General features: G+C 49.2%; 2 protein-coding genes and 1 non-coding gene across 5 annotated transcripts in view; 1 reads left to right on the top strand and 2 right to left on the bottom strand.

Annotated features, from left to right (window-relative positions):
• Positions 1-758: 758 nt before the first annotated feature.
• RS1 (retinoschisin 1) lies at positions 759-15,926 on the bottom strand. Its single transcript, XM_056329810.1, has 6 exons — positions 15,789-15,926; positions 7,548-7,573; positions 7,132-7,237; positions 2,525-2,666; positions 2,188-2,383; positions 759-1,056 (listed from the first exon to the last, which is right to left on the bottom strand). Exons 1-6 carry the CDS (start codon positions 15,916-15,918, stop codon positions 904-906), a joined length of 753 nt encoding a protein of 250 aa, XP_056185785.1. The 5' UTR covers positions 15,919-15,926; the 3' UTR covers positions 759-903.
• Positions 15,927-21,459: 5,533 nt separating this feature from the next.
• On the bottom strand, positions 21,460-21,532 carry TRNAV-UAC (transfer RNA valine (anticodon UAC)). The gene has a single exon. It is a non-coding gene; the product is annotated as a tRNA-Val (tRNA).
• Positions 21,533-22,135: 603 nt separating this feature from the next.
• PPEF1 (protein phosphatase with EF-hand domain 1) overlaps positions 22,136-23,355 on the top strand; it is a 42,049-nt gene continuing 40,829 nt past the window's right edge. Inside the window, exon 1 of one of the 3 annotated variants that reach the window (XM_056327875.1) lies at positions 22,136-22,216. The gene's annotated coding sequence lies outside the window, so the exon portion shown is untranslated. Of the gene's footprint in view, positions 22,217-23,129; positions 23,253-23,355 lie in introns of those variants that run through there. The other 2 variants (XM_056327876.1, XM_056327873.1) reach the window with 2 other exon arrangements.

Here is a 23,355-nt window from a genome sequence, read left to right as displayed (position 1 = left end):
ATGCTGAGCATTGGCTCCCAGGCAGAGGCAGGGACATGAGCTGTAGCACCCTGGCTGTCACCCCGGGGTGCATCACCAGAGCCTCCACTTGCCCCACATTACTCAGGCACTCAGCAGCGCTGGGGATCGGGCCATGGAGATCAAGGCAGTTGATGAGAGTGAGTTCCTGTTCCTGTGCCCGAACACCCACACGGAGTAAAGCACCCTGCGCTCCTCGGGACGTGTCTGTGCAAAACCAGAGAGTGTATGGGAGGGGGGTTGGCCATCCAGTGTGCAAGGGACCGATGCCTGTCCCAAAAACAGCCACAGCTGCTCAGGCCAGGAGGTGTTTTGAGAGTGTGAGAGGCAGGCAGGGCTCCTGGTACTGGAACAGACCAGATTTGGCCCAAAACCCTGTCCCAAGGATGGCAGAGACCAGCAGTAGGAGCATGAGGAAAAGCAGGGTAAGAGGTCTGCTCGGCATGAGAACGCTCGCTGGTCCTGGTGGGGTGGTGGGGGGTGCCCAGGTTCAGGGACAAATAATCAAGCACAGACCTGTCCTCCCTGAGGGAATCCAGACCCTGCCTTTGGACCCCTTCTGCATTTACTTCAGCTTCACGGCATTCCATGATGGTGATTTCCCCAACCTAACACCCAGGGCCAGAAGCACATCTCATGGGATCAAAGCCACAGCCACGATTCCTCCCACCTTCCCCGATGCGTGCCCCATAAACACTCGACGGCTTTACCGCAGGGCTTAGCTTTATCACCAGGCATGGTGTGAAGCAACATTTTATTCAAGACGGCCCGTCCCTCTGCGGGCTGGGCATTTACACCGTGGGAATGCAGCCACAGCCGGCATCAACGGTCAGGCAGGGCGGCTGCACAGGTGGACACCTACGCATCTATCCCAGGAGATGGTGCTCAGACACACTTGCCCAGGCACTCGAGGAGCTCCATGCGGATGGCGATGCGCACGTGCCAGCCCAGTGGGATGAGGCGGATGTAGCGGGCCACAATGGGTGGCCGCAGCAGGTTCTGCACTGAGGATGAGCGGTCTGAGTTGCCGTAGAAAACCTGTGGGGAGAGGTGTGGTCAGGTGGTTAGGGGGGCTGGAAATCCTGCCCCATGAGTTTGGGGTGCCTGTGCAGAGCAGAGAGGAGGCTCTCTTGCCTCCACCCCCAAAATAGAAGACTTTAAAAGTAGCCAGATGTAGACAATTTTTGTCACATTGACTGGGTTTTTCTGAGTAAGTCACTTCCCCTGCATCATTCCTGCACTACTTCTGATTAGGCTAGACTTAATCTCACCCTATTCTCTCCTACTTGCCCTCTCACACCAGGGTACCACACATCCAGAGTGAGCGTGGTTGACCTTGACTGTTTGCAGTTCATGAGCTGGGCTCCCAGACACACCAATATAGACAAAGAATGTATTTGGGGGCCCTTTCCACCATGCTGCCATTTCCACGGCCATGCTGCCACATCTCCTGCTGCCATGACCTGTGTTTTGGGGAAAGCTCAGCATCTCCCCAGGGCTGCAGGAACCAGTTACTTCAGTAAAGACACCAGAGCCTCCCATGCTGGGACAGGGCCATCCCCACAGATGGACACTGAGGACGCCTGGGAGGCAGCAGCTGTGGCAGCCCCCAGCTCAGCTGGGCTGCACAGGGACTGTAAGGTCTCCCCAGTGCAATTTTTTGCTTCAAACCCACCACTAAGTGCAGCATGAGAACAGTTCACTGTTTGTGACTTCACTGGTTGCAGATTTTGTCTTGGGTTTTTCTGCATCATCGTTGTGCACTAGCCCTGGACTTAGGCAAAAGAAGGAGCCCCCGTTCCGCAGTGCCCAGGCGTGGCTGGCGTTGTGTGGCCACAGCTAGAAAGGGGTTTTATCATGGAGGTGCTGCCTCCCGTGTGATGCCAGCTAATGCCTCCAAGCTTAATCCATACTCCATTATCATCATTAGGAAACATAAAAAATGTATTTTGTCCTTCTGCAGCTGGTCAGCATGGCACTTGCTCTTTCCACAGGGGGGATGCCCCCCTCTGTGCTGCCCCCAGATGTGGCATGAGCACCGGGCCCCATCCACCCTGCTGCTCTCACAGGACCCCCCTCTTGGGGCACCCCCCACACCAAGACCTGATGTGTTCATGTCACCAAACAGACCACCCCTCCACCAGTGGTCAAAGTGCAAAGTCCACCAACCCGGTTGTTCCCAGTTTGGTCTTTGTAGTAAACCCAGTTGAGGTTTTCATCAGTGCGGTACTGCATACTGTACTTGGTCATCCACTCATCAGCGTCACAGCGCCCTTGCGTGAGGATCCCCGAGATCACCTTCACCTCCTTCAGGTCAATCTGCAGCCACTGCCCATTGTCCTGGTACTTGGAGAGCCACGCACACCTGGGGGGACACCACCAGCTCTGCTATGTCCTCTGCCACTGCCCTTCCAGGCAGACCCTCCTGCCCCCACGCTGCCAGGGGTCCCTGGCCCCCCCACCTGCCTGCCCACAGGGCTCCTCGGGGAGGCATTTTTGGACTCACCCGAAGCCTTGGCCGTTGAGGCGGGCCTTGTTGGCTGTCCAGGAGGAGTACCAGCCCGTGTACTGCTCCGGGTTGGAGCAGCTTATCTGGTCGGGTGTGACAGCACCAGACTCAAAGCCCAGGGGCTTGTGGTAGGGGCACTCTGCAGAAGAAGAGAAAAAATACCTTAAGGGACATGAGTGGCTTTGTTTCCTGGGTGTGTTTGCACACTTGTCAACACCCTCTGTGGTTTCACTGCTCCCTCTCCTCCCTGGCCAGGTTACTGGGGATGCTCTTAAACCCAGACCAGAACCCCTGAAGTATTTGCTCTCCAGGGGCCATGGAGTCTTCATGTCTAACTCTTCTCTTGTGAGAATTTCTAACTCTTCTCTCTGTCTCAAACTTACTAAACCTGTGCTGCCTGCAGCTTTTTGGAGAAAGGTTTTATTCAGATGTTGCAGTCCAAACCTCCTTCTTGCAAGCATGTGGAAGCAGGTCCAGACTGGATCCATCAAACTGGACCTAGCCTCCAGGCTGTCAGCTTCTGCCCGGTCCTTGAGAAATGTCTGGCACAGTTTTTCTTGCTGGGCTTTATCTTCTTCTGCTCCTCCATTCACTGTCTTGATTTACAGCCATGCCTGCACAGCAAAATAGCTGAGCCTGCTCTGATCATCCCTCCACAAGCACCCTCAGATGTTCTGCATTTTCTGCTATCTTTGCATCAGGAGATGGTCTTGCCTTGTGGAAAACCTGCGGGCACTCTGGTGCCAGTGCGGTGTAATGCTTGGCCCTGCCAAAGGCTCAGGGATGTCCATCAGAGTGTTTGCTTTCAGATCTTCAGGCTATCAAACCTGACCCCGCAGCTGTCTTCTGCAACAGCGAGAAGCTCAGCAAGATTCCCGCTGGCTGTGAAACCACGTGGGCCAGAAACATTTATTCATCATTAAACTTTCTGTGGTGGGTCACCACACAGTGCTCTGGAAGGCAAGCCTTCAGTGATGCTGCCATGACTGTGCCTTACCTGGCCCTAGTTCTGGGGTTTTTTTTGTTATGATCATTTTTTGTGGCATCAGGTTATCACTACGTATCTAGCTACACATGAAGAAGGCACTCACAAGCATCACATGGTGATTGCCTGGGAAAACACCTGTATCAAGGGCAGCACTTTCTAATTTTGCAGCCTGTGAAGCAGATGTGGTGGCCCCAAGGGTAGCTCTGTCACATTTTCCAGTTTAGCATAGTCTCATGGGTTTTGGCAATAAAGGAGCAAGTGAAGTTCTGTGCAGCTTCACTTGTGGGTAGGATGTTTCCTCACCTTAACCATGTCTGACTGACCAGTGTGGTGCCTCATGTTAAAAACGACTCACATGTGGGAAGCATCAGTGGGTGCCCAGGGCCTGGCATGACCACGGTCTCCCTGGTGCAACGCCCCAGCACTGCAGCCACGCAGTCAATGTCTCATTAGCAAGTTCCACTAGGTCGATATCATATGCATCGATATCTCATTAACATATCTTGCTCAGCTGGTACCTCATTAACATGTTTTTCCCCATGGAAACACATAACTGCTGTCCTGCCTTCCTCCAGGCATGGAAACATCACAGTTTTCCACCACGTTAAAGCCTTTGCTTCCCTTGTGCAAGAGAGCGGCTGGGCTGGGGTGGTCCCACGTGTTTACTACTGGGCAGGCTTATCTCCAACACCACGCAACTTTACTTTTAGCAACACTAATCCACAGACCACACTATGGTAATGCAATTAGCGGGTCACCTTCTGGCACGTCTGGCTGCACCACACACAGGGACCAGCAAATAGATGCCTGGTGCCCAGCCGGCCAAACCGGCTAAGCCATTTAACACTGTTACTGCTGACCTGGAGTAAACTTCTGCAGCAGCTGCAAGGCCAGTTGCTCCCCTCCGGCCATGCCAGAGACAGCTCAGCAACACCTCAGCATGCCTGCTCAGCATACCACCCCCAGGTAGCGGGGATGCTGGGCCACATCGCCATGGCTGGGCTGGGCGAGGAGAGCGCAAAGCCCCCCTGCCTGGGGAGAGAGACAGCTGGGAGATACAGTGAGAACATTCATTATTCAGGAGAACAGCCTTCATTAGTCAAGGAAGATGCATTCATTACTTAGCTACGTCATGCTGATGTGTGAGAGCACCCCACACACCTAGCCAGGAAACCTAGCGCTGCTCCTCTCACACACATCCCTCAGCCATGGACAGATCAACCAAACCTGCCACATCTCCTTTCCTTCCCTGCCCTTCAAGGGGCAATGGTTTTAAATGGAAAGAGGGTAGGTTTAGACTGGACATAAGGAAGAATTTTTTTATGATGTGGATGATAAGCCACTGGAACAGGTTGCCCAGAGAAGTTGTAGATGCCCCATTATTGGAAGCATTCAAGGTCAGGTTGGATGGGACTTTGAGCAACATGGTCTAGTGAAAGATGTCCCATGGCAGGGGAGTTAGACTAGATGATCTTCAAGGGTCCCTTCCAACCCAAACCACATTGTGATTCTGTGTTTCCTTGGTACAAGTGACAGCAGAGTGGTACCAGGCTGCAGCAAGGCTTCAGATAGAGAATTGTACACTGTTAAGGTTAAACAGCAAGAAAACATGCAGTAGGACCAGACTGGCATGCCAGCTCTAGGTGCCAGTACGGAATCATGGTGAGAACTTCCCAAGCAGCTGGTTAGGGATATCTGCTGGACCAGCTGCAATTCAGCATTGCCATAAGGCTCTGCGGCGTGTGTGAGCATGCCGATGCCACTCCTTGCACATGTCAGAAAGCAGGGGGATCCTATATGGTGACCTGGAGTGTGTGTTAACCTCTGATTGCCCAAAATATGCTTTACTGCAGTTTCACGCAAAGGGATAGTTACAGGTAGAGGATGTGCAGGTGCAGAGGGGCACCTTCCAAATGGAGAGAGACCCGGGCAAGGATGAAAGCACTGCAGGGCCCTGGCCATCACAGGTGGGCTTCATGATGATGCTGTGACAAAAAAGAGTTGTGGTGGCCAGCCCTTTGAAAGGGAGTGGTGAGCTTGAGCAGGGCCACGCCAGCTCAGACTCGTGTTTGGGGTCACGCATATGGGTTTCTTTCATAAGAGACTGGAGGAAACCCCCACAACAAGAGATATAAAGTGTCATCTCTGGAGCTCCTATAAGCAATTCCTCTGCATCACAGGGGCTGTCTCCAGCAAATGCTCTCTTCCTTTTCATACTTGCCCCAGCAGGCAGCCCTGTGGAGATCTCAGCTGCAGAAACTGGAAGGACAGAGCCTGAGAAGCCACAGTCCTTTACTGGGGATGTTTGGGGCTGCTCCACCCTGGGGGAAAGACACCATCCATGCAGAGCAAATGAATCCTCTCCTTGCAGCTTCTTTGGGCAGGGAAGAAGCCTGTGGGCAATGCTTAAGCTGGCTGAGCCCCAGGTGGACTTGGCCTCCACAGGAGCAGACTGCACAGAGGGAGAGCTCAGGGGAAGCAGATGGCCTGGCAAGGATGACTGGAAAGCCTCTGCTGCTTCTCAGCTCCCTCACACTGTGGGAGGGAAATCTGCAGGTCCAACACAAGTGTGGGATAGAAACGCCTGGGATTTTCCCCTCTTGTTTCTGTTTGCGTATGCCTGCAAGCTCTGCCAATGGTGTCGTGTCTTCTGGTCAATACACTTTTTTATTTGCCTCCTAGTCTGTCCTGGCTTCCACTCCGAGTTCTTCCAGGGTGATTCATTAAACCCCCTCCTCCTTCAGGGTAGCCGTGCCAAATGCTGAGCACTGCAGGGACAGTTTCCTCCATGTATCTCACCTGGGGAACCCAGGGGCAGCAAAACTCCCCTCAAGTTGTTGCATAGCCTCTTACAGGAGCTGGGAAGAGGTGGTTGCTAGCAGGCATGGAGCTGGTACCATTTTTGGCACTCAGCTCCAGAGGGGGTGAACACCTCTGAACATCTGCATGACAGAGGCCTGCACAGGAATGCAGCTTCTGTGGGACACTTGAGCTAAACCTGAGGATCAGCTGGGCACCGATAAGGCCTTGCTGGGGTAACACATCAGGGACAATGTGGCAGTTGCAGAGAATCATGACGAAAGAGCTTGATCAGAAACCTATAAAACATGATCTGTGAGGAATGGCTGAAAGTAGATGGGCAGGGGCAGCCTAGAGAAATTGTGGTCTTTTACTGTTTAAAAATATGCTGCAAAGAAAGAACAAACTGTTTTCCTTGACCGCTGGAGAGTGAAGATGTCACAGGCTAAACTATAGCAAGGGACAACGAGCCTAGGTGGTACAAAAAGTTTCCTACAGCAAATCCTGCACTCAGCAGTAGCTGCCCCACGCAGTTTCTGGGACCATCAGTGCCGAGGGCTGTGGGGACAGGGCAGTCAAGCAGCCACCAGTACCGGCCATCCTGGGTGCCCTCCCAAGGCCCAGGCACAGCCCCCACTGCGGCTGCCCCTCTGCCTGATGGTGCAGGGTTACCCTGCCACCTCCCACCGGCCCAGCTCCGGCAGCTGGGTCTGGAACAAGTACTGCCATAATGTGCCACCTCTGCATGCGGGGTGCAATGGGGGAAGCTGCTGAAGACCACCAGACAAACATGGCTAAAAGCACACTGGCCCATTACCTGGCATGCACTCTAAGCTGTTAGTCCCACTGGACCACACCGAGTTAGGACCTCCTTGGCAATCACATTTGCATGCCTTGCTGTGCCACAGGTCCAGTCTCTCATCCTAAAGGGAAGGTAAAAAAACAGTAATAAATGAACATAGTCATCAACAATAGTGGCATGAGGCTTAATCTGTGTCCTGAAACTCAAAACATTTGTGTCTTCCTGGGCTGCTGCACCTTCTCTGAGCCCCTTTCTGTGTGGCAGCCTGGCATGAAACGTGGGATGACTCTCCCTTAGATTCAGAGGTCAGAGCACATGTCCTAGGCTTGGAGGGCCAGGTGCCATCCTTCCTTCTGCTCTGAGTCACTGAAGCCAGGCAGTGCTGGACCCCCAGCATTTACCTGGCAGCCAAACCAGCTGCAGAGACTTACCTCTCCTGGGGAGAGGGCCATCGCAGCTGTGTCAGCGGGCATGGAGGGAAGAAGAAAGAGAGAGATGTCAGAAACGAAGATGCTGCAAGCAAACATCAGGAAATGCAATGAACATTTTCTTCTGAGCTGGGGACAAATAAATCAAGGAAGGACTGGCGGAATCTACCATGTTTCCCCAAGCTGATTGCTGGGGGAAGTGAGAGGATGTGGGCAGGAACAGGGAACTGCGTGTGCCCATGTCAGTGCTACTACTCCACTTTTTGATGACTTTGGCATCTTCTCTTTCTGATCAGATATGTCTGAAACATTTTGAGGAGAAACCCATGCCAGCCCCCTCAGCCTCTGCTAATACAGCTGATTTTGCCCCTATGCCTTTTTTGCTGTCTTCCTGCCCCATGGTTTCCCTTTCCCATCTTGCCCTTAAAATGTGAGCTGATGAACCCCAAGGGTGAAATCCCATCCTGGTGCCACTGCAAATCCCCAGTGCCTTCAAAGGAGATGGGACATCCTGTGAGGTGCCTGGTCTGAGATCAATCTCTCTGGACCACATGGAGGAAAACAAAATTTAACTAGGACTTCCCAATCTATCTTACATACAAGACTCCCTTTGGTTTTTTTCTTTCTTAGAGAAAACCAGTTGTGGCTGTAGAGGAAGAGCGACTACTTTTGTAACATCTGACTTGTTTTGTCACCTGCTTGTCACTGAGCAATAGCTTTTTTATGAGCCCTTTCCTTGATGAAAGGGCTTTCCCACTTTGCAGTGAAGTCCAAAGCAGACGACATTCATAGCATCTGGACTGGCAGAATAGTGCCCACACAACTATGAATATAAAATAATATTTTAAAAATAGTCCATGACCTCTGGTAACTCATCAACACAAGGCAAATGTCAAACATCATGTTTTCAGTGCCAGCAGGGAATATGCAAACCACTAAGGACCAAGTTATTGAGCAGGTAAGAACTTGTGTACAGAAGCCGAGAAACCTACCATCTCCAAAAAGAGGTTTTGTGAATATAAAAATAGTATATTTTCACCAAATGAATTAGACTCTGAATTATTCACTGAAATCTAGTTATGATTTATTCATTCATACACTGCCACTTTGCTGAGCCTAGGAAGCTCCAACTAATGCTGGGAATTTACATCTCACATTTCTATAGCAAGTTTCATCTCAAAAGACTCACAAACACTGTGCAATTATAATCAGTTGAAATATAAACTATATACAAAGCTCTGTTTATTACTGAAATCCAACCGCTCCTTGGGTGTGACACTGAGCCTTAATGTATCAACAGTCTGAAAGAAAGACCCCAGAAAAGAACAAAATTATAAAGACTTTTTTTTAAATTCCTTTCTTTAATGCAGAGATGGTCTTTTTTACTTCAGTGTCCCAGTGCAGCATTTCTGGCATCAGGAACGTACCACATTAACCCAAGGCATCAGCCCTGGCAGAAGTAAACAGTCTACAATAAAAAGATGTGGCTTTTAGTCAGGGCCAAGAGGGAGGCAGGGGGCACCCAGACCCCATCAAGCTGAGGAGGAAAGCATGGATGCAAGTCTCTGGATCTGGGATCTTGGAAAGTGCATGCTGGGGGCCATGCACAACACCAAGCTCCACAATTCCCCGAATAGATGTTACACAGCCAAACCCTGTGACTCCATTGTGCAACGAGAAAACCAAGGTGGAGGTACAAGCCCAAGGCCACGTAGTACATTGCCACCTCCATGCTGTGCCACACGGGGCAAAGCAGGTCGACTGAAACGGGTGTGAAAGTGGTTCTAGTCAACACTGTCTGTTGTCAGATCAATATAATACAAACCAAGACTTTATCACCAATCAAATCTATATCATCTATGCCAATAAAAGCAATGTAGTACCTCTCCTGCCTGCTTGATGCTTTGTTTGATGATGATGATGGAGCAGCAGTGGCATGGGAGCCAGGCTGGCAGACACCTCTCCTGCCCCTTCATCCCACGGCACAGTGGCTTTTCCCAGCAGGACAGGCGCCCTGCTCTGGGAGCACCAGCTGCAAGGGCTAGATTCATTACCCTGGGATTTGGGAGCCCAGCTCCCCACCCAGGGCAGCCCACCATGGGTCCCCGCTGCCCAGCAATCACTGAGCAGGTCTGAGCTTGCAGGGTTGCAGGCTCAGCTCCTTCAGTCTGTAGGCATTCAAGTTTCATTTAGAGATGTGCATTCACTAGGTGTGTCTTAACCTCTTTGTTTTTGTCTTTAGAAGACAAATTTTTGTGGAAAAAACTTTTGTGGGGTGTTGTCTATTTTCTTTACGGTGGTAAAATGCACTTTGGCCTGGCAATGTCCTCACAAGTAAGTGGGGCCATGCAGAGGTGAAAGCCAAGGTGCTTGCACCCCTTTGCCTAAAAACTTGCTCCCCTGAAGCACCCAAAGGTACCTTTAGGGGCTACAGAGAAAACCTGGTAAACAAACTAGCAAATTAATATACTTTGCATAGCAATAAAGTATTTGACTATATGTGCGTCGGGTCCATTTGTCCAGCATAAGGAAGACTGTGTTGTGGTGAAGCTTACTCTTGCACAATGTGTGCTTGTGGTGGGGAAAGGGGATGTGAATTACCAGGCTGATGTAGGGTATTGCTTTGGGTCCAGACTGAGCTCTTCAGCGTCCCTGCCTACGTACATGAAAGCCAAGGTCAAAATTTGGCATGTCATTGACACATGCAGCTGAAAATTCAGTGGCTGTGAGTGAAACAGCAGGAATAAAAGTAATACCTTTCAGGTCAGTGGGTGTATGGTAACACAAACTCAACCATCAGGAATAAATCCCCCTACCCAGGTCACCCCAGCATTGCTTGGGTGGCTGCACCCAGACAGTAATGCCTGCTCCTGAACTATGAGAGCAGCTTTTAGGGTTTTTAGGCTCGTCTGCCAGGAGACATCACTACAAATCTGTGAATTTCAAGCACAAAAGCCCTTTTTTCAATGCCATGTGTTACTGAGTCAGCCCTGCGACATGCAGTGGTGCAAAGACAGTGCCAGGGCAGGGGCACCGGCGTGCAGCCCCTCTGGTTGTCTCTGCTGGGCTGGGGGCCTCCATCCCTTGCCACATGGCTCACTGGTTCAAACATCTCAAATAGGAGGTCAGCTTTGCCTTTTTGAGCTAGACGAGGTTAACTGCTAAGGGCTGGCTCCCATCCCACCACCCACAGCCACAGCCTGCGGCACAGGGGAGCAGCAGCCTTGCCTTGGGGTAGGTATAGCATCAGATGGGCCAAGGGTCCTGCCTGGGCAGCACAGCCTGATAACCTCTGGTGTCGGGAGAGGAAAAGAGAGGAAAAGATGCCCTTGCCTGCAGTCGGCCAGAAAAAAGTAGTAATTGATATATTGGTGTGTTTACAACTGTGACGGGCCCTGTCCTACAAAGGAAATGAAGAGGAAAGCTGGCTGCCAATAATCTAAAAATGTGATGGCCAGCATGCTTTTATAGTGAGTGTGTTTGCCTTCAAGGAAGGTTACAAAGATAATTGGTAATTGTAGGTCAGACAGAACGAATTGCTGCAATTCATGGGAGAGTCATAAGTCCTGCATAGCTTCCGGGGGCTGTTGTTTTAAAAGTACAGGACTGAAAAAAGACCCAACCCAAACCCAAACCATTAAGAGCCCTATTTACAGCCCCCTGGGACATTCAGCAAACCAACAGTTCAGTGAAATAAATTATTATCTGTGCATGTTTGTGAGAGGCTGGGAGATAAGGCATGTGCCTTTCCTGTCCTGTCCCACCCTGCAGCACAGCATGTCCCACGCAGCACCGTGCACAAATGCCACCCCGTAGCACAGGATTTGGGGACTGGGGCTTGGGCAAGCAGCAGGGGGTGATTTTGTGTCAAAACACCCGTCATGGTGGAGCTGGGCTGGAGCACGGGCCCTGGCATGGCTGCACTCAGCACCTGCTGCTGACCAGGATGGAGGGGAGAGATACTCCAGAGACTGGACCAGGTTTGAGGGACAAGGGAAAGAGCTAGCAGAGGCAGTCCTGGGATGGAGGGAACACAGATTTCCCAAGGTGGAAGTATGACGAAGCAGCAGTTGCAACTTGGGGCTAGCTGGGGAAAGGAAATAGCAAGCAGTAGCAAGTAAACTCAGCTGCTGGCATTTTAATGACAGGAACAGGTGACCGAGTGTCTCAGAAAGTTTGTGGTTATTGCACGGTTAAACAACAGAAAGAAAGGAGGAAGGTAAATATGGGCAGAAGTAACACCGCCAAAGGCTGAGCACATTTCAATAAGGTCAGCTCTGAGAAATCATATTGAATATCCTGACCATCAAGCCACGACAGCTAGCCATCTTTTTTTTTAATGTGGCTAGAATTAATGGCAGATGTACAAGCATGAGAAAGCACATTATAAAATAAGCCAAGGAAATAAAATATAACACAGACTAAATGTCAGTCACTCAATTTACTAGAATAAGTTCACATAAACTTGGTAATTGCAGGCAAAATATGTGAAAAATGTTAATGACTTTATTTATTGACTTTACAATTTAGGTGGTCTAGAAGCTTCAGCTGAATATTAGTTAATTTTGCCCCTCATTTCTGCAAGAAACTTAGCAGTTTAACAGAGCTCAGGGAGACAAGCAAAATTATTTTCTCTCCTTTTCTCTCAGTGGAGAGCACTCCCCCTGTGATGCAGTGCTTTCCCAGTGTGGTGCATAGCCAGTCACCTGCTTCCCTTATGCACATGCGGGCCATGGGGCAGGAGAAAGGAAAACAGCTTTAAAAGCAGAAAAATGTGACTGGAGCTGTCACAGAAATGAAAAGAGGTGACTGGAATGAATAGCACTGGTTTTATCACATTTACTGAAAGGCACACCACTGCAAGTCCCTGTTTTCCTTGAGCACCACATTAGAGACCCTCAGGAACAGAGTTAGGTGAGGTGGTCTGTAAGCAACACAGAGGGTCAAGACACTGAAAAAAGCATTGTGGCACCTCTGTGCCTATAGGGGTGCCAGTTTGTGGGTTGCTATATTATTAAGCTATGCTATTTTTACATCCCAACCCTGGAAATCGTGCCAGGCAAGGGAGGTGACTCACATCAGGCTGCACCAGCCTCGGCAGCAAGGTGCATTTGGAGAACCTGCTGCATCCCAGGCCACCGTCACATGTGGCATTTTCCCCATCTCTCCTTGCCCCTGCACCAGTGGCGATGGTCCCAGGGACCCCTGCTGCAGCCATGACCAGTCCCCAGGTCCCCTCAGCAGATATAGCCCCCTCAGTCAGTCACTTCATGGTTGCTTTTGCTGTTTTTCCCCGAGGGCTTTTTCCGTGGCCATGCTAAGCAGGCTCCATGGGACCATGTCGTGCAAACAGTGCCTTTATTTCTAAAAAGTGCAGGCTGTAAATGGTCCTTGGGAGCTATGTTGGCAGGCAGAGACCCCCAGGGCACATGCAGGTCTGTGTCCACCAAAAGATCTTGGAAGCCAGGCTAGCCTGGTGAAAGCAGGGTGTTCAGCCAGGGGCTCCCAACACCTAAAGCCACATTGGCCCAAATGCTCAGCCTGTTTCCCTTGTAGATGATGATATTCTGGCCCTGGCACTCCCCAGGAGGGCACCACTGCCCTGGCACACATCAGCCTGTGAGGACTGGTCTCTGTTGATCACTGACAGGCACTGTCAGGGCCAGAGACTGAAGGCCAGAGGACCAGCACCAGCACCAGTCTGCAAAGGGGAGAGAGCTCATACTTCATGTTAAGCTCCTCTCTCATGCTGTAACACAGCTGCTGTTTTCCTCATTCTTTTTGTGAGTATTGTTCATGATTTTATTATTTTTCATTTCCATTTAATTTTCTTTATTTTAATTACTCTTATTTGGTTTGCATTTTCATTCATTCGAATTGTGTCTTACTTAATATTTACTGGTATTTATCTAGAAGTGATAAACCCCATATTTAAATAATGACAATTATACCTATTAATTTATATTAATTTCTCTTTTATGCCTGCTGTCTTCATAATGTTTCCACACAATTTTTGAAGTTGTGAAAATATTTGAAAAAAAGTACATAATTTGAAAAAAATCAACCTTTCCCTTTTTCTTCTTAAGAGACGTATATCTTTTTTCCCAAAGTGTTCCTCTGAAAACTTTTGGCAATTTCTGATCTTATTGATATGTTGTTCCTTCCTGCTTAGAGCTATGCAGAACATTACCTGCATAGTAATTTCATTAGATGTATCAATTATGCCAAAGGGTGGCACTAAAGATGTTATTTACAATGATCCAAAGGAGGGTTTGGGCCTTTGATTTTGGGTTTTTGTTGTTGTGGTGTTTTTTTTTTCCCAAAGCTCCAAAAAACAGAGAGAGAAAAAAAGAAATCCACTCTTTAAACTGCTGAGATGTGCTTATTCCCCAGTGTGTAGTGAGCATGGATAGAGTAATGCAGCACAGGCATGTCACATTCAATGTGCTAAAAGCATATCCATGTCAATCCAGGGCTCGGGGTGCTCCCCCTCACCATATGGAGGGGGCCCAGCAGCTGCTGTGGCTCTTGACGCAGGAGCCTGCCTGCTGCACCATATGCTACTGCTGCTGCGGTGGTGTCCCCAGCAAACACAAGCCCAGCCAAGGCGTGGGGGCTGGGGGTGCTCCTCTAAGCCACTTGCTCTGCCAGAGAAAATAAGCTAAGGAGCTTATCACTGGCATCAGGGCACATGGCTCAGAGGACTGGCCTGGCAGCACCTTCCCTGTGGTGGGCGAGGCAGGAGTGTGAGGGGGACCTGGGCAAAGGGTCGCTGCTTGCTCTTTATCCGGAAGAGGATATTTAGATCGTGAAGCAGAGGAAAAGTGTAAATTAACAAAACCAGTAAATTAAGAAAATAAATCAAATTCTGAGGGAGTGATGCATGGAAAGTGATCCTGCAAGTAATATTTCACTGCAGGCTCTCCAAAAATATCCTGATGTGTGGGTGTCTATTAAAAGCAAGCTGTGTCTGGGATTCAGAGCAAGGTATGAACTCATTCCAAGGGCTAATTGCAGTTATGCCACCCATTGGGAAAAAAAAATTCTGGACTCCGGATAAAAACAGCCTTCCAAGAAGCTCAGGCACCAGTAACCTTCCCATGTGAAACAAAGGAGAGTGGAGAGATAAGGTATGAGGAGAATGAACAAATATTTGCCCGAAGATTAAAAGGAAGACCTATTAATTAGACAAAACAAGGTACAGCCAAGCATAACAGGGTGAAGTGAAGGCATGGCTAGTTGAGGAAAACTTTCCTATCCGTGAAATTTGGTAGACCAAGGTATTCAATGGAAAGAGAGAAGGATGAAAAAACCTAGACAAAGCCAAACACTGAGTATTCAACTTCCATGAGGGAAAAGCTGGACTGTCTGATGAATCTGTCCCACACTCTGACAGATCATACCCTATTCACACATTAATGTAGTAATCACACACTCTATATACACAAAACGTAGATATTGCCCAGCACTTAGCGAGAACAACCCCAGCCTTGTTTAAGATAATAGTATCTTCACCTTTGGCTTTAATGAAGCCAGAAGTTCAAACACAACCCAGAAAATTTATCTCCTCGTTCCCCAGCTGGGTTACTTAAAATGGAAGGAGATCGTGACCCTGAATTTTCTGGCCTCCTATAGATGCTGCTTACCTGCTTTCATTGCTACTTTTCTGAGAAGTAAATTTGACAAAGCCTCAAAACTGATAAATACTTTTCCCATTTTCTTGATTTATGATTTTTTTTGTTCCTAAAGTGCTTTTGGTTGTCTTTTCCAGGCCAAAATACCTGAAAGAGCCTTTAAAAAAAGGAAGGTCTTGATCAGCAATGTGTTGCTGCTAGAGAAAATGATCAGGTTTTGATTAATGAAGGACCAGTCTTTCATGTTATACTGTACCTCATTTTTCAAATCAGCATTATTATTTACACACTGGCTCAGCTGCACTACAATTTTCTTTGCAAATTCATATTTTGACAAATTATATGGCAATTTTTTTACACTGCAATTATTTTGTGAAACAGTTTTACTACTGAATATTCATAGAGCTGTAAGAACGCTGCTCACTCATGTACATAAATTACAAATCTCCTCCACAATTTTGCCTTTCCCCAAATTATTATGCTTCCATGAGAATGTAAAGAAGAGCTTGTTCTGTACCCTACAGCCCCTGGCAGAAGAAAGAAGCATGGATGAAACAAGAAATGCAAAGAGGGACATCTGAAAGTGCCTCTCAGGAGGCAAAGTGCGTACCTTTGTACCAGAAAAGAAGAGACAGCAGGACGCTTCCCATCTTGAACCGCATCTTTTCCTTCCTCTTTTGGGAATAGCTCCTTAGCGTGCTGCTTGGCTTGCTGGGAAGGCATGAGATTAACTTAAGCATTGCCTAAGCACCTTACTCCTCCATTCTCATGATTTTATCAAGCACCATCAAGCCAACCACACAAGTATTACTGTCAAGCTTCAGCATAGAGGATGTGTCACATGTAACAGTTTTTAAAAGATAAAAAGCACTGAGGTACTGACACTGAGTGCAAATCTGATTGTGTATGCAGACATATGTACAAATAAACAAGCATATACCTACCTAGAAACCACATATACCCTCACAGAAATGCAGATGCCTAATACTTATAAATAAATGTCATATATATTGTCTATTTTATATAGTATGTATTCATTATCTTCCACCCCAATTATTTACCTCTACACTATCAATGCCTTTCCTAATAATAGCTGTGTGTAGAAATCTGCCCTGGCCTTACTGCTCTTTCAGTCACCTAATTGCAAGGGGCTGAAAACTGCAATTAGTAGATCAAATGGAAATAGCACATTTCAGTTGTTTACTTGCTGAGCTGTAAAAATCTCAAATGAAAAAAGTAAACCTCCCTTTGCTAACAGTTCTACCTATAGTATCCTCTCAACCAATTTACATCAAAGAGAGTTACACATTTGATTTTAAAATGACTGAAAGATTCAAGACAACAACAGACTGCTAGTCTTGCCAGTGGATCTTACACCCGTTCCTCCAATCTTTGTAAATTACGTGCAATTAGCAGTGAATTTTTAATGGAGGTTTTTGAAAGCAATTGCTTCAGAAGCAGCTTTCTTTGTTTCCGAAAATCTCAGATTGCATGCTCAGGGAATAGATTAAAGTGCTGCATAGAACGTGTAGGCTGCTATTGAATTAAGCTCGACCTGTCTCTAGTCTTCTGGTCTACATTCATTCAAAAAATACTGCACAAACAGGGATGCTGACTCTTCAGAAACAGTCTCCTGGGCAGGATTCATCTCACCTGCCTTTGCATACCCACACATTTGGAATGCCCCATAAATGGGATGTCAGGTACCACATCCCTCTGCAGTTGCACCTCCAGCACCGATAGATCCCAGCCTCGTCAGGGCATGCAACATAGATGGGACAAGTTTCCTGCCAAGGAGGCTCAATGCTTTGCTCAGCCTCGAGCAGTTTAAAACCTTCTCAACACAACACTTTTCCCATTTTAATCTACCCTGGGGGAGAGGCAGGTTATTGCAGGCAGATATCCCTTCATGGACATGGCCATCCTGCTTCGTGGACCTGGGCCAGCTCACCACAAACACTGGGGAGTGTCAATGCATGGCAGGACGAGCAAGCAGCGTGGCTCATCCTAGGCACTAGGAAAGGAGCAATTTTCCTAAGGGGAGGAGGATGCTCCTGTTTTTTTCTCAGAGGCCTCACACTCATATGCAGCACCCCTCTTGGGGCAGCAAGACCCACCAGAAGGTCCAGCCAGGGGGTGAACAAACGTAAGCCTCATTGAGGGTACCAGGGCAGCCTCTGGGCATCTGCTGCAGTGCAGCATCTTTACTCCAGGCTCTTTGTAGTATCTGGGCAATGCTCGCTCTCTCCCTCTCTTTGCTGACCGGTCCAAAATGGGCTGCCACAGAGCCACAGACTTCCAGAGCTGCTGAAGACACTCGGATATCTATTCCCTCTCTGCATTGATGAGCACTTGGTATCTAAATCCCATGGGCCTGAAAATCCCAGCTTAAAAATCCCTAAATACCTTCATCCACATATCTCTTGGAAAACCAGACCAGGGCTTCAGCCTCTCACCATATGGTCTCATAGGCACAGGTCACTGGGAGGCAGAGCTGTCCAAAACAGTAAGAAATCACCTGCCATATTTGTAAAAAGTGAAACTAAGTTCTCTCCCATCACCCCAAGCAGTTTAAAATAAGCTTGGTTTATGGTCAACTCCACCTTTCAAATAGGTCTTGATTTTATGTAGGAAATGCAATATCTCAGGGATCATGCTCATAAATAGTGCAGCTGTTATCAAAGGACATTTCATCCAAAGGGACTCTCTCAAGACTGGTGGCTCCCCAGTTATAAAATCCCCTCCCCACAGAAAAAAGGGAAGACTTTGCTTAAAAATGTGCCAGTAGCATTCAAAAAAGTAGAAGAGCCTTAAAATCAAAGTCTCTGTATAAATACTATGCAGTTCAGACCCACTGTGTCTATTGGTGTCGATGGTCCTTCATTTTAATAACTGTAAACAGCAAAACTGTGCTGCCACTGCAGACATTGCTAAATGAATCACACAGCTAGTTCCTAGCAAGCACACAAATACTTTCAGGTACAGAAGACAGAAAACATTTTTAAACCAGTACACAATACAGCACCAGAAAGGGCTACATTTGCCCTTAAAATAAAAATAAAATTTTAACAAGGATAAAAATTACCCTAGCATTGATTATGGAACAAAATTGTGACTGGTACAAAATGGTCCAAAGTAGGACAGATTGGTCACATCCACACTGCTACAGGCAGGAACTGCCTGGGCAGGTTCACCCTTTCGGCCACACATCTTCTCCAGGTTCAGCTCGTGTTCCATTGGCCTGAAGACATTTTGGTGTGTTTTCATGGCCCTCTTGGTGTTTTTTCTTCTCCCAGACTGTGGGAAATAACACAAAGACCATGCTGCATCATTGGGATGCTCTTAGCCCATAAAACTGAGAATAGAGCTTGTGTTTCCAAGGGTGTGATGTGAAGGCAAAAAGGTACGTAAGGGTGCTAAGCCCCTGGGATGGCAGAAGGGGGAACAAAGCTGAGTGAAGGCTGTTTGGCACCCTGCTGAGGATGTTCCCTGGCACATGTCCTTCCTCAGCTGGCTTAGATGGCCCGAACCACAATTTTGCCAGGAGTTTGTGAAGAATTAAACAGCATAGATGACCAGAGGCCAGTGCTCCAGTCTGTACTTTGGCCTTCCTTTGTTAACCGATATACATATAGGTCAGCACTGTTTGAGAAGCCCCATGACAGCATCTTATGCAGACTTAATACTTTCTGTCTGTAGCTTTCTCCTTATAAGAAATTAATCTGCTTCTGAGCAAGGCAGAGCTGTGCATCCATGAGCTCCCAAAACACATACATAAGCACGGAGCCCTCCCTGGCACTTGACCGACTGGCAGCATGTGCGTGTGTCCTCAGAGGGGAAGGAGGAGGCAAAAGCACTAATCTGTGAGACAGAAGTGCAACTGCACGTAGCAATTTAGTGTTTCTCACAGAGTGCCAGACAGCTAAATCAGAGTGGCACACACAGATTTCATGTGTCTGGGAGCCAAACGCACATGACATGCGATGTCTCAGCACAAATGTGTGAATGGCACGCTTTGGTTTTAGCAGTTAGGGAACGTACAAAATTCACGATTATACATGTACATGTGAACCATAAGCATGTCTCAGAAGCAGGATACTGACGTGCTGAGAAACCAAGACTATCAATGCTTTCAGAGCTTGAGTCAAACTATCAGGAGCTGGATCCCCTTGAAATGGTTGGAGCTATGATGGTCTACACATGCTGAAGATCTGGCTCTTGAAATAAAATATTCTTTCCATAAGTCTGAAGTGTAAGCTTAAGTCCTCTTCTGAAAATGAGCTTTTCCTAAATGTAAGAAAACACCGTGCAGATAGTTACCTGGTACTGGCCACCAGGATCAAGCCCATCCCTGTTAACACATGCACCCGGGGGAGCTGTGGCTGTTGTTGGCAAAGTAGGCACCATAGGATCACCATCTCTATTAGAAGTAGGGGAGTACCTACAATGTAGGCTTGCATAGGAGAAGTCTACCTACAGCTGATTCAGCTTTGAGCCTGTATGCTGAAAGCAGTGCATCTGTAGAAAACAGTTTACCCATGAGGCGGGATTGCTTTGGCTTCACCCTCCACGGGCTGCGTACATGCTGCTAATGAAGCTGAGCAGAAGAAAGCCAGACCTGAGCACATCTGCCCTTTCAGGCTGCAGGACACACAAGCCCTTAATGTTGTTACAGTGCTTAATGTTATGGCCTTATCCTGCTGGGTCTCACTGTGTGATGTATGGGTGCTTTCTACTCAAAAGAGATTTTCAACCTGGCTCTATCCTTCCATTGCACTGCAATCTCTAACTACATCTTGTTCATACCCCAGAGTGTTTCTTTAGTAAGAGAAAGCACTGACAAAGGCTAATAGTTTTTGTAAGATGATGATTAAAGTAAGTTTCTTAATGAGACCCTGATTAAAGTAAGTTAAGCCCATTTTTCTCTTTCATCTTTAAGACAGGTAAATCACACCCTCCCGCTCTGATCCTGCAAAGATATTCAAGAGCAAACTGCAGCTCAGCGGAGCTAAGGGATCCCCTCCTCCTCCTGCAGAGGCACCTTAGCCCCAGCACTCATTAGGGCTCCCACGCACAGATGCCATAGCAGCATCCATGCCCAGAGGTTATCCTTTTCCAAAGGCTTGCACGTGCAAAATAAGACAACATGTTATAATTCAAAAGTTAAACTGCTCCAAGTCAGGCTGAGATGGCTCTTTCTTTCTCAGTTAATCAAGTACAGGGGAAAACAAGGACGGCATTAACTGTGCTTGCTAGGTATGTGCTGTGAAAGGTGCTGGCCTTCTCCCAGCACTCAAACACTTCTCCGAACACCGAGGTGAAGGTAACAGTGCTCCAGTCTGCGCTGGTGAGATGTCTTCTCGGGGGTGCGTTGGGCTGCAGCTTCCGCCACCGCTGCACAGGCACTCCCATGCCCTTGGCACTGCGTGGAGGAGGCACACTGCTGCTGCCACGGCTGCCTCTGGTCTCTGCAGTCTCCTTAGCTACCCAGCCAAGGGACCACAGCAAGGTGGGGATCCCCCGCCTGCGCTGGCAGGGAAAAGCTCCCCTTGCGGTTGGGTGCTCAGCACCCCTGAGGATGGAGCCTCTGACCTGCGGCAGGGAGCAGCCCTGCCTGCGCCTTCCCGCAGCAGCCAGCCTGGGCCTAACCTGCACCAGTGAGAAGGGGCTCAGGGGACGGTACAAAATGGCCCCTGACGGCCCATAGATCAAACAGGCTTACAAGGAGGGGTGACACTCCTTTACTAGGCTTCCAGCCACCCGTTCCCCCACCTGGGCACCGCACAGCTCAGCAAGGCCTCGGCGCAGAGGTCCACAGCCCCTGCGCCACTCCAGGCTGCCCCCCCACACCAGGGGCATGGGGGCTACGAGCCACCACAAAATGGCGCTGTGCCAGGCAGGTGGGTGGTGAGAGCGCCGGCTGCTTCAGCACCTCAGGGTGCTGGGTCTCTGTGCATTTTGGTTGATGTTGTTGCAGCAAACAGAGCTTTTTAGGGGATAAAAGCAAGCACTGCAGCAACATTGTCTAAATTATGTTCATACCCTTAGAAACACATGATTGCACAGCGCCTGTGGAAATGACCCTGCTGGGCCAGGGTTTCCTGCTTGAAGGGCCTTCCTGTTTCCTCTGCCACACACTGCACCCCCTCTGCCAGAGGCAGGACCCCACTTTCTTTGCAGTTATGAGGTTGTCCGTCTTGGGCAGGAAAAAACCAGAGACTCATCGCTTCAACGGAAATGATAAAAAAAGTAAGCAAAAGCACAAAATAGAGAGCTGGCGATGGTTCCACTGGGGCTCGAACCCAGGACCTTCTGCGTGTAAAGCAGACGTGATAACCACTACACTATGGAACCGCCACGCCAACTCAGCGCCGCAGCAGTGCCCCTATCGATAAGACGCTGGCGCGCTTCCCCTGCCGACGCGGATGCGGTGCGTGACGGGGGGTGGTGTCGTGCGTTGCCCCCCACACACACCCGCGTTGGCGGGCAGCCGTTGGGCACGCGGCGAGCCGTTGGGCTGTGGGGAACAGCTTCTGAGGGCGGGGCGGGCCAGCTCTCTGCAGCAGCAGCCCCTGGGCTTTTCCTTGTCTTTTTTTTTTTTTTTTTAATTGCTAGTTAATTAAAAGTGTAGTGATTAACAAATATCTTAACGCGTTTTCTGCCCCTCGGATAGCTGCAGAGGAGCACTGAAGGGAGTAAATCACTTTAATAGGGCTCATGGCATCGGAAAGCAGAGGTAAGGTGTCTGTGGGAGCGCTGCAGGCTGCCCCTGCGTGTGAGGCCTGCCAGCCCGCAGCCTGGGGCCCGGCCCTCCCCGCCAGGCTGGGCCCAGGGAGGCCGGTAACAGCCTGAGGGGCAGGGCCCCGTTATGGCCTTATGCCGGCTGCAGCGGGGACCCTGAGCACTCCCCTCCCCTGCACGTGTTTGGTACATCTCTGCTTTCAGCCTATGCGCTCCTAACCTCATTGCCTCCAACCCTGACTTTGGAAACAGCTGGCAAGCCTTCCTGCAATCTGCTCGGCTGCTCGGTTCTCCCAGGTAAGTGGAGAACAGAGGTCGCTGGGTTGGTGCGTTACTTCTCGGTACCTGGCAGGTGGCCCAGAGCATGGGAAAGGCAGGCTGAGCCCCGTGAGAGGTGTAGCAACACCCCCACTCCTTCAGGGGAACCTGGCTGCATGGATTTTGTGTAAATCACTCATGGGAAGGTGCTCTGCTGCTTACTGTGGGGTGTTTCACCTCTCTTTTCAGCTGCAGGAGGAAGGTGTACATCATTTCCTCAGCGCAGGAGACAGTGTCTAAAATAATGTACTAAGAGGTGGCAGAGCCTGAAGTTTGTCAGTGACTCTGTAAAGCCCTTGAGGAAGGTGTGTGGTGCCTAATGGATCTGCAAAAGTTGTGGTTTATCCCTTCAGACACAGCATGGGACACACCAATCAGTGTTTCTAGAACGAGGTGTGAAAGCGAAACCATATGCTTTCTAAAATCCACCTTGAGAGCATCGAGGACCTTCCTTTACAAGCCTGGCAGAGGCCCCGAAAGCAGACCCTCCCCCACAACGCTGCTGCATCTCGTCGCGTGGCACGTAAAGCCTGTGTGGGCCTGCACGGCGGGATCGGGGCGGTTGGGGTGGCAGCGGGGCTGGGCTGCGCTGGGCTGCGCTGGGCTGCGCTGGGCTGCTCGGAGCGGGGCAGCTGCCGGTGCGGCGCCGCCAGCAGGGGGCGCCCCGCGCTCACCGACTCACCGCAGGGCCCCGGGCCGAGGCGTTTGGTGCTGCGCCGCCCGGTCCGTGGGGGTTGTGAATGACACCCCTTTGCAACTGGATTTTTTGGGGGGGAGGGGGGAGGGGAAAGTGTTTTGTTACAAGCAGCATGAGAAGGCCTTGAGTGTGCGTAAGCGTGTCTTTACTAAAGGGAAGCTGATGGAGTACTGTCTGCTAACCCCCTACTTCCATCCAGCAATATCCAAGATTACTCAGGTTGTGGATTCACGGTGCATCTGCTGCAGAAGATGGCTCTTGGTGAGGATGCAGAGTAGCGTGGCTGTTTCTGTGCAGTTCTGTGCCCATCTGCATCAGGTATTCATTCATTCAGGGACTTCTTTGTCTTCTGTTATACCACACAATAATTGCCTTATTTCCTCTATTATGTTTTACCTGGGGTTTTGCACTATTAATTTTA

Source organism: Falco biarmicus, chromosome 2, assembly GCF_023638135.1.
Source record: "Falco biarmicus isolate bFalBia1 chromosome 2, bFalBia1.pri, whole genome shotgun sequence".
Taxonomy (NCBI): Eukaryota; Metazoa; Chordata; class Aves; order Falconiformes; family Falconidae; genus Falco; species Falco biarmicus.
Note: the sequence above shows the minus strand (reverse complement) of the source record. Positions and strands in the feature narration are given on the sequence as shown.